General features: G+C 46.2%; 1 protein-coding gene across 2 annotated transcripts in view; it reads left to right on the top strand.

The window, feature by feature from the left end:
* Positions 1-17,449, top strand: part of LOC121868318 (gamma-aminobutyric acid receptor subunit alpha-2-like) — a 33,749-nt gene that overhangs the window by 1,616 nt on the left and 14,684 nt on the right. For both annotated transcript variants that reach the window (XM_042368795.1, XM_042368796.1), the window contains exons 2-4: positions 13,702-13,793; positions 14,101-14,162; positions 15,647-15,746. In XM_042368795.1, coding sequence (XP_042224729.1) covers positions 13,702-13,793; positions 14,101-14,162; positions 15,647-15,746 — 254 coding nt within the window. The remainder of the gene's footprint in view (positions 1-13,701; positions 13,794-14,100; positions 14,163-15,646; positions 15,747-17,449) is intronic.

Below are 17,449 nucleotides of genomic sequence, written 5' to 3'. Positions count from 1 at the left end.
CCCGGCACACGACACGACCCCTACGATAATTTAAGGCAAAGTGAAAGATTATACTGTTTTTGCTGGAGTTTCTGACCAACGAGGAAATTAAATGAGGACTCACAAATTCTTGGAAGTGAAGAATGCCTCGAGGATTGATACTTGGGATAAGAGACATGTATTAGAATTCATCCTTGTGACACGATACTTATAAATATCGTGTGGATAATGATTTCCTATCGTGTGTGTGTGAGGAACTATCGGACTTTAAAGGTTTTGTCGTATATTCGGGAAACAAATTATTTCTCGGTGTGGTTTATGTCAAGAGTTTGTGAATGTAATACTTTTGTTGTGTTATTGTGTCTGTAAACGAAGTACTGAGGCATTACACAGTCACTGGCATGATTGTGTCCGTCATAGACCATGGTGCCTCTGACCTCGACTACTGAGAGGGTTGAAGACTGACGCTTTGGTCTCTCTGAAGGCGCTGCAGTAGGTTTCTGAAGGCGACTGTGTGCCCTGTGTAGCTGTCCCTTTTTAATATTACAATATCTGATGATTATAGTATTATGCTCTATTACCACACACTAATTATAAGACTTTGAGCTGAAGGACACAGTTACAACAGCACCTGAATACATCTAAGGGGAGTCATGTAACAGATGTACAGTCAGTAACTCCAAGTCAGTGTTGATGGCAGAACATGACCCAGCACTAGTTAGTCTGGCAGTGACCAAAGTAACTGTACCTGTCTTTAGTGCTTTAGTTGAGTAAGTATTTGGTTATGGAGGACAACAATTACAGCTTCTTTTCTCATCTGAATTTACAAAATATAATAAACGCGAACTATTTTCGATAAACCAAGCAGAATTTTGTAGCGTGACGGTACAAATTCAAGCGTAGAGGAAGGAGAATAAATACCAGTCTCTGTCAGTCATAAAATATACCCTGACTCATACTAACCACTGCTAAGATGGTTATTAACGTAACCACATCCTTCGCTAAAGACTGTAATATCACGTTTAATTCATCCTCACGACAATGTAACAATGGGCATATCCTCCACATTCATCCTACACACATGACAAGGATGACTAGCTTCTTTATATCCTACTGAGGACGGCAGAAACATCCTCTCATCCTTCACATCTACCACAATGAGGATGACAGAAACATCCTCGCATCCTTCACATCTACCACAATGAGGACGGCAGAAACATCCTCTCATCCTTCACATCTACCACAATGAAGACGACAGAAACATCCTCGCATCCTTCACATCTACCACAATGAAGACGACAGAAACATCCTCGCATCCTTCACATCTACCACAATGTAATACAAACAGAGTACTTAATAACGTGGCCGCATTCCTCATATCTCTTACAACACAACAAATGTCATCAATTTATTTACTTGATAAAATAAAAGTGGCCACATCCTCCAGGGTCTGCACAGGACCTCCTTAACTTGAACAATTCCTCTAGTCCTTCCTCAAGACCTCTTTAACTTGGACCCTTTCTTCAGATTCCCCACAAAATCCTTCTAACTTGGCCACAACCTCCACAAGACCTCTAACTTGGCCACAACCTCTACAAAACCTCTTTAAGTTGGCCACAACCTCCACAAGACCTCTAACTTGGCCACAACCTCCACAAAACCTCTCTAACTTGGCCACCACCTCCACCAGTCCCTTAGCAATTACAATAAGAAACAGGTCAACGTTTTTCGGGTCCCTAACAAGGCAGAACAAGGAGCGTCACGTTCGTCTCGACTTCCACACAGTCTCGTCCTTGTGTTCTCGCCCGCCTGCTGCACTCCCCTGATGGCATCGTCACCCAGGCAGCTTATACTGACGCAGATGACAGTGTCCTTGTAGCCAATCAGTGTATTATCATTGTTTGTCTTGTGGAGGGGCAGGGGAGGGAAGGGGTAGTGGGAGGAAGGGGGTAGTGGAGGAAGGGGCAGGGAAGGTAGTGGGAGGGAAGGGGGTAGGGGAGGGAAGGGGGTGGTGAGGGAAGGGGTAGGGAGGGAAGGGGGTAGGGGAGGGAAGAGGGTAGTGAGATGAAGGAGGTAGGGAGGGAAGGGGGGGTAGGGAGGGGAAGGGGTAGGGAGGGAAGAGGGTAGGGGAGGGAAGGGGGAGGGGAGGAAGGGGGTAGTGGGGAGGGAAGAGGTAGTGGGATGGAAGGAGGTAGGGAGGGAAGGGGGTAGTGGGAGGAAGGGGGTAGGGGAGGGAAGAGGGTAGGGGAGGGAAGGTAGAAGAGGGAAGGGGTAGGGAGGGGAAAGGGTAGGGAGGGAAGGGGTAGGGAGGGAAGGGGGTAGGGGAGGAAGGGGTAGTGGGAGGAAGGAGGTAGTGAGAGGGAAGGGGTAGGGGAGGGAAGGAGGTAGTGAGAGGAAGGGGGTAGTGAGAGGGAAAGGGGTAGTGAGAGGGAAGGGGTAGTGGAGAGGGAAGGGGGTAGGAGAGGGGAAGGGGTAGTGGGAGGGAAGGGGGTAGGGGAGGGATGAGTGTAGTGAGGGAAGGGGGTAGGGAGGGGAAGGGAGGTAGTGAGAGGGAAGGGGTAGTGAAAGGAAAGGGGTAGGAGAGGAAGGGGTAGGAGGAGGGAAGGGGGAAAAGTGGAGGAAGGGGGTAGGGAGGGAAGGGGGGGCAGGGAGGGAAGGAGGGCAGAGGAAGGGGGTAGTGGAGGGAAGGAGGGTAGAGGGAAGGGGTAGTGTGGAGGGAAATGGGGGGTGTGGAGAGAGGGAAGGGGTAGTGAGAGGGAAGGGGTAGTGAGAGGAAGGGGTGGTAGGAGAGGGGTGTAGTGAGAGGGAAGGGAAGGAGGAAGTGTGGGTAGGGGAGGGAAGGGGTAGTGGGAGGGAAGGGCAGGGAAGGGGTGGGGAGGGAAGGGGTAGGAGAGGGAAGGGAGGTAGTGGGGAGGGAAGATAGTGGAGGGAAGGGGGTAGGGGAGGAAGGCAGGGTAGGAGTGTGGAAGGAGGAGAGGAAGAGAGGGAATGGGGTAGTGGGATGATAGGGGAGGGAAGGAGGTAGGGAGAGGGAAGGGGGTAGTGAGAGGAAGGGGTAGGGAGGAAGGGGTGTGGGGAGGGAAGGAGGTAGGGAGAGGGGGGGTAGGGGAGGGAACGGGGTGGGGGTGGGAGGGAAGGAGGTAGGGGAGGGAAGGAGGTAGTGGGAGGGAAGGGGTAGTGGAGGGAAGGGGTAGGGAGGGGAGCTAGTGGAGGAGATAGTGGAGGGAAGGCGGTAGAGAGGGAAGGGGTAGTGAGAGGGAAGGAGGCAGGAGGGAAGGGGTAGTGAGAGGGAAGGAGGTAGTGAGTGGGAAGGAGGTAGGGAGGAAGGGGTAGGGAGGGAAGGGTAGGGGAGGGAAGGGGGTAGTGAGAGGGAAGGAGGTAGTAGGGAGGGAAGGGGTAGGGAGGGAAGGAGCTAGTGGGAGGGAAGGAGGTAGTGGGGGGGAAAGATTAAAAAAATGTGCGATTATTTTTTTTTTTTTTTCAGCTTGTGTGTGTGTGTGTGGAAAGTGGATGTGTGTGTGTTTAAAGACCCTAATTATTGGATCTACTTAAATTCATATATATACAGACTCCAGGATGTGTGTGTATTTTCGAGGACCACAAGAAAGATCAGCCATCACCTACTCTGAAGACCACAAGAAAGACCAGCCATCACCTACTCTTGAAGACCACAAGAAAGACCAGCCATCACCTACTCTGAAGACCACAAGAAAGACCAGCCATTACTCCATTCTGAAGACCACAAGAAAGACCAGCCATCACTCACTTAAGACCACAAGAAAGATCTAGCCATCACCTACTCTGAAGACCACAAGAAAGACCAGCCATCACCTACTCTGAAGACCATAAGAGACCAGCTTATCACTGATTTCAAAGATCCATAAAGAGAAAGACCAGCCATCACCCACTGAAGAGCTACAAAGGATTGCCATCACTTACTCTGAAGATCATGAATTGAAGACCCACCATCACCCACTCCGTACCTGGCATTCTTATGGCTACAGTGATGCAAACACACGTTTATACACACCCAACTTAAATTTATTAATTAGTCTGTTATTTTCTACTGTCCTACATTCAAACTTTCTATTGTGATGTATATTAGTGGGGTTTTTTAAATTAAACAAGTCGAAAATCAACTCCCTTTTATTACTGTATGTGAATCACAACATTAACCCGGTAGTGTTGTGTCGTGTTATGGCGGCACTGATCATTGTTCTCCCTGACCCTTACTTATCTTCTACTTTTTTTTTCTTCTGTGCTTTTCTATCGTCAAAGGTTAAGAGGTGAATGAAGGAAGACGCCGAAGCTCACCAACACGAGGAATATTAGACAGAGCACACAGATGGGTCGGTAGATGGCTCTAGGATGCTTTAGCGACCAGTGCTGGGGCAGGAGGGGGTGGCATGAAACGCGAGACGAGGCTAACAAGGTGGCTGATTCATTTTTCCCTGGAGGAGGAGGAAGACGAAGGCATGGAGGTAGGAAGAGGAGGTGGTGGTAGGGTAGTAGAGAGGAGGAGGAGGAGACAGCGAAACAGGAGGAGGCGGCGAGAGGAGGCGATGGTAGGGTTAGGAGGGGGTGGAGGAGGAAGAAGAAGGTGGAAGAGGAGAGGAGGAGGTGGTAGGGGTAGTCAGGGGATGGGGGAGAGTACTAAAGGAAGAGTAAAGAGAAGATGGTGGGGTTGACCAGATGTTGTGGGGAGGGCGGGGAGACGACACTAAAGTTCGTTGCTTGGATAATATAGGGTCAACAGTCTCGTCCCAGTTTCCCAAACAAATGCCAATTGGAGAAGTTAGACTGGAAGCAAAACCCATTCGAAACATGTGTGTGTGTGTGTGTGTGTGTGTGTGAGGGGGGATAATAGCTAAGGCAGGTAGTGACACACAACTGTAATTGACCATCTGTCACGCACCACCACTTGCCACCAATCTTTCACTACTGGTCATCTGTCATGCATTGAGTATACTTGCCTATCTCTCTCTACATCCTCCCCATCCTCCCCCTCTCTCTCCCCCTCCCCCCCACACACACACACACTCCAAGAAAAAAATTGGTTACCAAATCGCTGTTCTTAACTATATTGTCTCTCATGGTATCCTTCCAAGCTTTATGAGGAGCTCCGTCCCGACTGAAGTTTCAACACCCTGCCTTCACTCCTTCTTGAGTTCACACTGAGGACGAGCTTCCATGAGTCCTTATTTTAACATTAAAGTTGGCTTAGGTTAGGTTTAGGGTGATTAATCTAAAGGTGAAATAGGTTAGGGTGGTCAATCTTCAGGTGATCCTTTCTTACCTGCCACCTGAGCCACTAACGTAGAAGAGACTCAAAGTTCTCGGCCCTCAAGATCACCTCACCTCACCTGGCTCCCCTGATTTGCTATACGGCGGGAGGTAAACAAATTACCCTGAGGCAGAAATTACTTACAATATCGCCTTTAAAATCCATCTTACGTGAGCATGAGACCTTAGGCAGTTGTTGAGTGTACCGAGTCATTATTAACAGGTGAACTAACACACCTGGCACCTGTGATTTACGTTAAGAAGTAAACTTTTGACTTAAAGGTATATTTTTCACGTGTTTAATTTATTTTTTTCATTATTTTCAGGAAGCAACACTGTGAAGCCTTCTTATACATTCTTCATCTACGTTTTATACATTTAACAGTGTTTACTTGGAGGCTTTATGAATATCTGTCTAATTAACGTGAAGTTAATTAGACAAAAAGAGATAATATTAAGAAAGGGGAGTAATTAAGCCATGGGGGATAGTCTTGTACAGTGACCTACTTCATACTTTCTTCTCACAAATACACTAATTAGTTTCATCTTTTCACACAATGTTTACCGTACATATAAGATGCTTCTAGTGTAAAGCCCTGATAAAACCGTGACAGAATTACCACAATGGAAACTACATTTTTGATGAGCAATGGCGGGAAAATTGTTCGTTTACACTCCGACTCCTAGCAGATTGATCTTTTAAAAAAATATATCAACACTTCAGTTTCATATGATCGTGGGAATGTTTTAATTAATTTATTAAATGTCGAACAAATATTTTCTGATACAAATACTGATATATATATAATTTTTTTCTTGTTTATTTCATATTTGTTTTAGTTTTAAAGAGGAACTGGGACGAGCGCACACGTCTCTCTCAATCTGGCGTGAATGTTCCAGTAATGTTGGGGTTGTGGTAAACATTAAAGGGTAAAAAAAAATGGAATACGACCCGAGGGAACAGTAGGGGTTTAACCAATAGGATCACGTGAACATTAACCCCTCCAGGATAATTTTACTTTTTAAGATTAACCATCGTAACCTAACCACACACACACACACACATACACGTAATTAACTGCTCTAGACTAGGGCTGGAGGAGGTTTTCATCACCACCAGTCACTGACAGTCACGTCCGCCTCAACGCCTCACCACAAACCAACAGTCTAGAGTGGTTGGGTCTGTTGCCTTGCGGTCAGTATTAATTCTATCAAGTGAGGCGTGACGAGCATCAGTGTGGGCCAGCTTGTGCAGTATATCAACCTCTCTGACCAGGGGTACACTGTCCCTTGTTTTGGAGTCCCTGTTTCCTGGATCTGAACCTAACGTAACCTAACCTAACCAATAACACTCAATAGGAAAATTTAGATCTTATTCCGAGTTTCCTTCGTCACTCAGGCATACTTTCCTCCTCTGGTCAACCCACTCCTCTTCTTTGAGTATTGCTAGGGAACGGTGGGGAAAATGGGAGGGAGAGAGAGAGAAGGAAGGGTGTGAGGGAGAGCTGGTGTTGAGAGAGAGAGAGAGAGAGAGAGAGAGAGAGTGATTAGAAGCTGTAGGGTAGCGCGCAGTAGTTGGCAGAGAACTTGATACAGTATAATCTTGTAGGTCTCTTGTGATCTCCCTGTGCGAGGTCCAGTGTGTGCCACGCTCTCTGTTTCTCCCACTTTCTTTCTTTCTTTATCTCTCTCTCTATCTCTTTCTTTCTCCTTTTCACCAGAAGACGAACCAACACCACACGACGACATGGGGGACCACATGAACACGGGGACGACATGAACACGGGGACTACATTAACACGGGGACGACATGAACACGGGGACTACATTAACACGGGGACCATGTCAGGCAACAACAGCATAATTCAGTATTCCTAATATTCACAATTTAATGAAGTGTCAACCCAATGTCAGAGAGAGAGAGAGAGAGAGAGAGAGAGAGAGAGAGTTGATTAGAGTTTATGAATGATCACTCCTGCAGCCGCTGTGGGGGCATGGCGGTGTCTCACAGGAAGAGGAGGAGGAGGAGAAGGAAGAAGGAGGAGGAGGAGAAGGAAGAAGGAGGAGGAAGAGTAGGAAGAAGGAGGAGAATCGGGAGAAGGAAAGGGCGATGATGAGGGAGATGAGGAGGGAGGGGTGGAGAGGAGAAGGAGGAGGAACAAGAAAAGGAAGGAAGGGAGAGGAAAAGGAAGAGAATATGTTGTCTTTTAGTCTTCATTTATAATGAGTCAAACACCATTTTTTTTATCCGTCGTGTTGTTATCTTGTGTGTCAACGACTTTCCCACATCTGTCTCTGTCACTCCCCCCACCGTGTGTGTGTGTAGGTTAGGTTAGGTGGGGCTGCTGTTAAGATTTTCTGGATTACCTGAAGATTAGCCCCCCCAGTTTGTTTCTCCAGATGATTAACCTAATCTAACCTAACCTAATCTAACCTAACCTAAGCTAACCTAACCTAACCTTCCTCCAGGTATCCTTATGGTGTTTAATCCTCACGTGAGTCTGTCTTGTCCTTATTTTTTCCCTCTCAAAATGTAAATGTACAAAAATTTAGCACCGAGGCAACACAAAATTTAATTCCTGGCCTCCCTACCTCTTGGGTGTTGGAGGTGATGAGGTAAGAGGCCGCCTTTGAGCGTCTCATCAACATGGCACCTGCAGAAGGATGTAGGGGGTGGGTGAGGGTAAGGTTGCAGTGGGAGGGTGTGGTGGAGGGTGTGGTGGAGGGTGTGGTGGAGGGTGTGGCGGAGGGTGTGGTGTTTGTTAGAGGATGTGGTGGGGGAGGCGTTGGAAGAAGGGTGTGGTGGAAGGCTGCGCTGAGAGGGGCTTACATTGCCTTCTCTTTTGTCACATTATGTAGGATGGAAGGAAGGGGGGGGGGAGAGGGTCTTCTTCTCTCGTATCTTCCTCTTCCTTCTCCTCCTCCTCCTCTCCTTCTTTTAATTCTATCTCACACCGCCTATCCACACGTCCTTCTCTTTTATTTTTCTTCTTCTCGTTCCTTTATCTTTTAGCCTTTCCTCCCACCTCCATCCCTTTTGTTCCTTCATTCTTTTCCTTTACATTTTTACGTCTTCCTCCTGCTTCCAAACCCTCAGTAACGTCTCTTGTTTTCTTTTCCTTTACACTTTTATTTTTGTCTGCCAATCTCACACGAGTCATCACCTTCAGCCAGACTCAGAATATGTTAAGCCTCTTCACATGCTATTAGTATGAAAATTATACTCCCGATTCTCAGTTCATTTTATCCTCCCCTTTCCTACGACACACATCAGGTTATCGTAAGAGGGACAGTTACGAGGAGCTGCCTGTTTACAATTTTACTTTCTTACTCATAGTACTGAAGTTGAGGATTAGTGGTTAGTTATTTCTTTACGTGATATATAAGAAGAGGAGATGTGAATGATACGTTAGGTTAGGTTAGTAAGGAAGCGTTAAACAGATGTGCGAGGATAGACACCCATGGCATGACAAACACACGACTAATGAGACAGATACAAAACATCAAAGAGAGATTAAAAAAAAAATAATGAGGGACTTCCTTGACGCGTATGGAGGAGGAAGACTGGACAGACATGTGTGGCAGATTTGCGTCAAACTCGCCCACCAGGAGAGTGTGGAGAAATAAAAATGTATTACCTCACACCCTCCTCACGCCTGCCTCCAATATGTGACATGATGGAGGCGCCTTAGCTCTTTTCCCTCCCTATATTAAACCCAGGTCTTTATTCCACAGGCCTAAAATATACACAGAGACTGAACAAAGCTGCCTAGCAAGGAAGCCATTAGGAGCGTGTACCAGAGAGGAGGCTGGTATAGAGGGGCGGTGTTAGGGGGCGCTAGGGAGGAATTATACGTGATTATGGGTGAATGTGAGGTAGGTAGTAGGCAGCTACCAAACAGGGAGGCACTACCGCCTGGGAAGATATTGGAAGCATAATGTGTTGCTGCCATATGGCATCACAAAAATTGTGACCAAGTCCCAGGTTGCTGATCTGACTTTCTGCCTCATTTACACACAATTGCCGGGTCTCAATTGTTTCTCTCACGTTGACAACACAACATACATAATGTATATCGTTTCTCACTCTTGATCTTTATTATTATTGTAATTTAATTATATTTTTAATTTTGCAATTTTTTATAAAATTTATTAAGACTTTTTAAAATATTATTATGATTATACAGTATTTTAGCCCCCAGGCCCCGATGTGGGCTAGTGACCTGTGCCCGGGTGGGCTATTCCCTGTAAAAAAAAAAAAAAAGGAAGGCTGAGGGAGCTAAGGCCTACTAGCCGCTTCTAAAGACAAAGTTAAAATCGTTTTATACTTATTCCTCCACCAGACTGACATTATTGAGTGAAAATTCCGAAGAAAATAGACAACCATTACAGACGCGAAGGACAACTTTAAACTTTTTACAACATCCTCCCGCTGAGAGAATAAGGAACACATCGAATGTTGGCCTAAAAATATTTATATAATGATTACACCCACAGGAAGCGTGGCGGCCATAACACCAACCAACCGACCTGAATGTCACCAAATGATCTTCTATTTATAGTATGGATATTTCACGCTTTATATTCAGTAGCTCACAGCTCAGTTTGTTCCTTCTTTTCCCGCCGGATTTACCTTCCATATGTGAGCAGAGGAGAAGCAGAACACTCGGCTAGAAGAAAACACCTCACACCTTCCCCCTGATGCTGTTTGTTTACAAGTTACACCTTAGCTCGCTAACTCTTGCTTCCCTCACTGCTCATCTGGTAAAATCTTTCGTTCGCACAACACTAGATGGGGAGATGCTGCTGCCACATGTACTGAGAGACTATTATTAGAAAGGATCTTTTAAAAGAATAGCAAGAAAGAGCGACCTACTCCTTAACCTTCACCAAACAAGAGGAACAAATCAATTACCTGAGGTGTTCCAGCAGAGGCCGCGGCATTACCAACTTCTTGAGGTAAATGACGAAAATAACGGCACCAACTTAAAAGCGATTTGTTATCCTCGGGATTTTCAGTGAAACATTTGTCTTGATACAGAATCCAAACTTTGTGGCGGCAAGTGAGAAAAATAACAAATTACGCCGGAAATGCAACGTAGACTAATTAAAACAAATCACCACTGAATTATGTCTCATTTCAACAGGTAAAAACCACTGACCTCAGCCAGCTTGTCGTCCCTTTCCGTTTTTTTATTGAAATTCCGACAAAAGATTCGATAACTATAAGGCCTCATAAATGAAATCCCCAAACCCGATAGTTTAGTGGCATCTGTCCTTCCATTAAACAACAACAACACTTATGAATCACCTTCCAGAGTTCTCACACTGACCAGGAAATGAAACACCTTCTGAACTATGGCGTCTAAAATAATTCTCTCAAAAATTTTGTAATAAAATAATAAATAAACTTCTATAAGGTAAATTTCTAGCCTCGGCTTAAAGTCCTGATTACTATGAAGTGAAAGGACAACCTTACCTGTCCTGTAGACCTGTAGAGTTCCAACCTGGGTTCAATCAATGCCTCACAACTGCTTCATCTTAGGTTCGGTCTTGATACCCAACTCTGACTCCCTTTGTTTACATTCGCTCACTGGGTCTATAGTGCTCCATATACAATAGTCTAACTCACTTTTCTCACTATTTTCACTTGATATAGGACCACTTGGACAGGGCGACTCTCCCTGGTGTTTTTCTGACGTAAAAATCCTCAGTTATCGTCGTCTATAACTAAGTTTGGAGGAGAACCATCTTCACACGCACACACACACGGGGACACTAACCTCGCCACCATGATTTTCGACTCCGGTGACTCTGAATAATTTTTTTTACTAGTATGAACTAACACAGTGACAGGACTTCCTGGGACAGACATTTACTTACTGGTTAAATGTTTTCTGTATTGTTATTGGTTATGGAATTTATTGATTTTGTATAGGAATGAAGGGCGATTTGGGGTCCATTTGATCAGTTACCATTACTATCATTCTAGCGGCTAGCCACTACTAGCCCTGGGAAGGTGGCGTGGGAGGGGGATGGGGGGGTCGTGGCATGGGAGAGGGATGGTGGAGTGAGAGGGAATGGTAATGTGAGAGGAAATGGTAGTGTGAGGGGGGAGATGGTGTGGGAGGGGGCTCGTGGTGTGGGAGGGGGGTCGTGGTGTGGGAGAAGGATGGTGGTGTGAGAGAGGAGAGTGGTCTGAGAGGGAGGGGAGGGGGAGTTACTGGAGTGCTGTCAAAGGCTCTAGGACCGTCAGAGACATAAAGGAAGAGAGAACAAGGCACGGAAGTGTAAAGAGTAAACATAACGTCTATCTCAAGTGAAGTTTGAAGTATAGTACCTCCTCCCCTCTCCCCACCCCTCCCCGCCGCTTCCTGCACCTCGTCTCGTCCTCTTGTGAACATACGCACAAGAATTACACCTTCAGGAGCACGCGTATACTGACCGAGTCCCTCACTAACAGGAGCGACATTCACCAGAACTGCTGCTGGAGAGGTGTTGAAGGGCAGCAATAGGAGGGAACCATAAGAGAGTGGTACTTCTGGGGGGTCATCTGTTACTGCCTCCACGTCTCTCATTCTTCTTTTCCACCTCTCCTCCTTTCCTCTTCGTCTTCCTCCTCCACTTGCTAATTCCCATTCATAAACATATTCTTATTGGTAACTCCATTCCTTTTCTGTTTCTACGATGTATATTATTATTCAGGTAGGCTCCCATAATTGACTCAAGGCTGATAATTGGACAGGTATTCCCCAGGTACTCCAAGCTCCTCCAGTATTAACATTAGACCCTTGGTGGATGACCCTCACTGGACCTCTTGGGAGATCAGAATGACCTAACTGATAGAACTTTCAAGTATATTTCTAAACAAAATACAACTTTAGTGCTAGTAGGCTCGAGGGTGACCTGACTGCCACTACATGACTACTCAAGGTCCTCCTCGGTACTTCCTCCGTTTGATCTATACTTGGGAAAAAAGATAACTTCCCTGAACACAGAAACAAAAGGGTAAAGAGGACGATAATGATTGTTTACTTACTGGCAGAGGAAGGCAAAGTTTTTCTTCTATATTCTGACAGAGTTTTGGAGCCTTAGTTATTATTATTTTATTGCTCTTTAATACGTAATCTGGAATGAACGCTAACCTAACCTAATCTAATGAAAATCTTATCTTTATCTGACCTGACCTGACCTAACCTATAAGTGAAAATACAAAAATTACGGGGTTGCATACACCATTATTTTCTTGTTAATTAAACGTCTTAGGAGTTAATTAGGTAATCTTAAAGACGTGACGTAATGCATAGTAAGGTGAAATGGAAGTGTAATTAACGTTCCTTTGTAATTTAATAAACGTTTGTTTTTGTTTTGAGAGTTAAATGGACATGTTGAAGGTAGGGTTATCACCTCTATTACCACCATCACTACTACCATTAACACCACCACCACTACCACGACCACTACCACTATCACCACCACTACCGCCATCACTACCACTACCACGACCACTATCACCACCACTACCGTCATCACCACCACTACCACGACCACTATCACCACCACTACCACTACTACTATCACCACCACTACCGCCATCACCATCACTACCACCACCACTACCACGACCACTATCACCACCACTACCGCCATCACCATCACTACCACCACCACTACCACCATCACCACCACTACCACCACCATTACTACCACCACCACTACCGCCATCACAATCACTACCACCACCACTACCACCACCACTACCGCCATCACCATCAATATCACCACCATTACAACCACCACCACGACCACTCTCACCACCACCACCATGACCACTATCACCACCACTACCACGACCACTATCACCACCACTACCGCCATCACCACTATCACCACCACTACCGCCATCACCATCACTACCACCACCACTATCACCACCACTACCACCACCATTACTACCACCATTACCACTATCACCACCACCATTACTAACATCACCACCACCACTACTACTACCACCACCATTTACCACACCACCACCACCACCACCAGCAGCAGAGGCAGCCTAGTAAGTGCCGTCACAGATAACACGTTAGACCCAATAGTTTAAGACACTTGAGACTTGGCAGCTTATCTCCCTACGACAACCACGACCTTCCACGACCCTACATCTTAGTGACACAGTGTTCCATGGTCGTACTAAAGTCGTATAAATGTCGTATTAAGATCACAAAGACGAGAGAAGCTGAAGTACGTTCGTTTATGTGACCTGGAATACTCACCATCATGTAGCATTGTATTTATGTTTTCTTAACCTAACACCAGGGCCCTTAACCTAGCACCAGAGCCCTTAATCTAACATCAGAGCCCTTAACCTAACATCAGAGCCCTTAACCTAACATCGAAACCCTTAAGACGGTAATCAGGACGTCTTACTTACAGGGGAGTGGCTGTAGAAGGGATCGTGGTGCGCCTGGCGGAGATCCTGAGTCTTGACCAATACGATGGCTCCTTCAGGCCTCGCTTACGGCAAGGTGAGTGTCCCCTTCCCTTTCCATCCCCCTTCTCTACTTACCTCTCTTTCATCCCTTCATATTGCTGTTGTGCCATAGTTCTTTAAAATGGTGAGCTAATAGTGCCATAATTCTTTAAAATGGTGATTTAATAGTGCCATAATTCTTTTAAATGGTGATCTAATAGTGCCACAATTCTTTAAAAAGGTGACCTAAAAGTGCCGTAATTCTTCTTTAAAAGGTGAATCTATCAGTGCCACTAGTCACACAGGTGACCTTAAAATGCCACAAGTCATCACAAGTCATCACAAGGTGTGTCATTTTTCAGGTGCGACAAAGATCAACGTCTCCATGGTGATGCACACCCTCATTGTCGACGAGACCCGACAGGTAAGTGACGTGTAGGTATGACGAAGACAAGTAAGTGACGTGAAGGTGTGATGAAGACAGGTAAGTAACGTGTAGGTGTGATGAAGACAGGTAAGTAACGTGTAGGTGTGATGAAGACAAGTAAGTGACGTGGAGGTGTGATGAAGACAGGTAAGTGACGTGAAGGTGTGATGAAGACAGGTAAGTAACGTGTAGGTGTGATGAAGACAAGTAAGTGACGTGAAGGTGTGATAAAGACAAGTAAGTGACGTGAAGGTGTGATGAAGACAGGTAAGTAACGTGTAGGTGTGATGAAGACAGGTAAGTAACGTGTAGGTGTGATGAAGACAGGTAAGTGACGTGAAGGTGTGATGAAGACAGGTAAGTAACGTGTAGGTGTGATGAAGACAAGTAAGTAACGTGTAGGTGTGATGAAGAGAAGGGACAAAGAATCAGTAGCTAGGTTAAGACAGCACCTTTTAGGGGGGGGGGGATGGCTTATCACCTTGTGGAAGTTACTGTAGCTGTGGGTGAAGTTTAATCAGTTAATGTACTGATATGGCTGAGTAATTACCTGGGTGTGGCTGGAGGTAGAGTTGGGTATATCAGTTCCCTTACAGTTTACCTACCATGAGACCCTCTGTGCACTCCTCCCTCACTAAGGATACCCAGTGAGAGACAGTGGACGCTTCTCTCACCGAAACACTGAAGATCAATTACAACAACGACGATTATGCCAAGATAGTGACAATAACTCTTAATTATACCCGAAAAGAGACAAGTTAAAAATAGGTAGACAAGGCTCCTCGACCTACTAGAGGGACCCATTCATGCTGATTATATCTTCAAAACAACACCAATGGAGTGTGGGAGAAATTAACACTATGCAACTCCCATAGGATTAAATTACCCCCCCCAAAAATAAGATAAAACACGACAGACACCAGATAAGCCTCTCTGAGGGTCTATGGCGGAGGAGGAGTAGGGAAAAAACTGGGGTAAAATCCTCCTCCACGAACCAGAACAACAACCTACCCATCTCCCGCGACGAGACGTTTGCTTGAATAAATGAGCGGGAAACTTCTTGTCCAGGGTTGAGATAATGAAGTGGAGGTCGAGAGGCAGCTATAATATGTGTTTTGTGGGTGTTGTGGTGATGAAGTTTCTCTCCTGAGCGACCTGAGAGAGTAGCATTGCTTAGCCCTCAACGCTGTGCTGTGGGGGGTGTAGAGTGCGACCCGCAACCTCCGAACAGCTGTATGACATGCAAGGAGATACCCGGACCAAGTCACGGAACTAGAGCAAGATTAATGTAAACTAACTAAACCTATAATTCGTCCAACTAATTACTCCGATTCTTCATCTATTTCACCTCAAGATTGACTCAAACATTCCTCAGTGTTACTCTCACTTTCGTGACGCCCCTGAAGGTAACACTTAAAATCTATTTACCAGTTTAAGGTCTTCCGTAATGGTGCTGGACTGACTCATACCTCCCCCTACAGGTGCTGGAGATGTCGGGAGAGCTGCTGCAGGAGTGGTATGACCCTGCTCTTGTGTTTCCTGGCACCAGCGCTAATATCGTCTCCTCTGTGGGTCTCTCAGGTAAGTGGACCCTATTATACACACAGGTATCCCCCTCATTAACACCTGTTGCTGATAATCTAAATTTGGGGAACAGGTGAGAAGAATATGTTTACCGTGAGTGTGGATAAGTGATGGTCTGTAGTTGAAGGTCGGCTGGTGCCCTTGGGTATGACTTGTGCGAGGAGGAAGACGCCCTCTGGTCGCCGCCAACCTTCTGTTACTCGTATTGATCCCGAGTCTCGTGTCGTCGACCTTAGTGAGGGACCATCAACCTCGTCGGGCGGTGGTGAATCTGTTGAAGTGTGAAGGATAACTAATAGAAGACTGACTAATTACAAACACACACACACACGGACACAGACACACACGGACACAGACACACACACACACAAACACAGACACACACACACACACACAGACACACAAACACAGACACACACAAACACAGACACACAAAAACACACAGAGACACACACACAGACACACACACACACACACTCACACAGACACACACACACACACATGTAAATCACGCTGGGTGATGGTGGTGCTACTGCCAACTTTCTCTCCTCAAACAATCTGGTTGTGAGGAAACGGCAGTAGATCTCAGGACGAGTCTGTGTTGGTGGGCGAGTGGGCACAGCGCTTGTTTCCTGTCTTAGGGGCCGTTTGTTCACCCAGCTGTGAATGTGTGTCTAGTTTTAAGGTACAGTTGTGTGCATTTTACCATAAATTCACCCTCCTACACACACACAAAATGTTTACTTACACGAACACGCTCAAAAACATACACAGACAAAATATATACAGTATGTACGTACACATGAGCAAATATATTCAAAGCCTTCACTCTCACACACCCTCGCCAGACACTCAGAGACAAGAGGAAGACTTTACACGTAAAGTTCCTCTACACGCGAGGCGATGCTTCATCCTCTTGTTGCTCACGTACGTCACTGTTTTGTGGTCTTTAAGACGTCTCTTTCACACTTATAGCCGGGTCTTGACGCTACTGAACCACCCCTTCCACCCTCTTCTCACCTCAATACCATCAACCTCTCAACACAATTTTTGTCTTTTGACTCTTGCACGTCGAGGACCTTGGGGATGGAGGGCGTGTCCCCCTTGTTGCTCTTCTCTGCTCCCCGACCCAGAAAGGTAGATACAGGTTGCGTAATGGTGGAACGTTTGTGAAGTACTTGGCCTCTTGTATGGACTGTTGAGCAATGACACAAGAGCCGTGGAGGAGGGAAGGTGAGAGATAAAACTGAATAGAACAAGAAGAGTTGGGCAGGTCAGGGCGGCGATGAGGGGTTTTGCCGCCCCCTTCTCCTCGCTGACTTTTAAGACCGTCACGTACTCTCCTCCTCCTGTGTACTGGAGCACCAAAAGTTTGTAAAATGTAGGTGCGACTAACCTCGCCCAGGTGGAGGTGAAGAGCCGCTGTTCCTCCATAACAAGACAGCTAAAACAACAGGGACACGACGCCGGCCTGAAGAGACTGTGTAACAAGGTTACTTGTGGGAACCTCTCACGCGTTGATGAAGAGCTGCTTCTCTACCTCCGTGCTCCTCCACTCCCCTACCCTTATCTCAACACTCCTCCCCACCCCACCTTTCCTCTCAACACTTCTCCCCACTCCATCCTTCCTCTCTCTCACCCCTCCCTTCCTCTCAACACTCCTCCCACCCCTTCCTCTCAACCTCCTCCCCACCCCACCT

The sequence above is a fragment of the Homarus americanus genome, unplaced genomic scaffold (assembly GCF_018991925.1).
Source record: "Homarus americanus isolate GMGI-L3 unplaced genomic scaffold, GMGI_Hamer_2.0 scaffold19318, whole genome shotgun sequence".
In the NCBI taxonomy this organism is placed as follows: domain Eukaryota; kingdom Metazoa; phylum Arthropoda; class Malacostraca; order Decapoda; family Nephropidae; genus Homarus; species Homarus americanus.
This window is presented reverse-complemented; position numbering and strand designations above follow the sequence as displayed.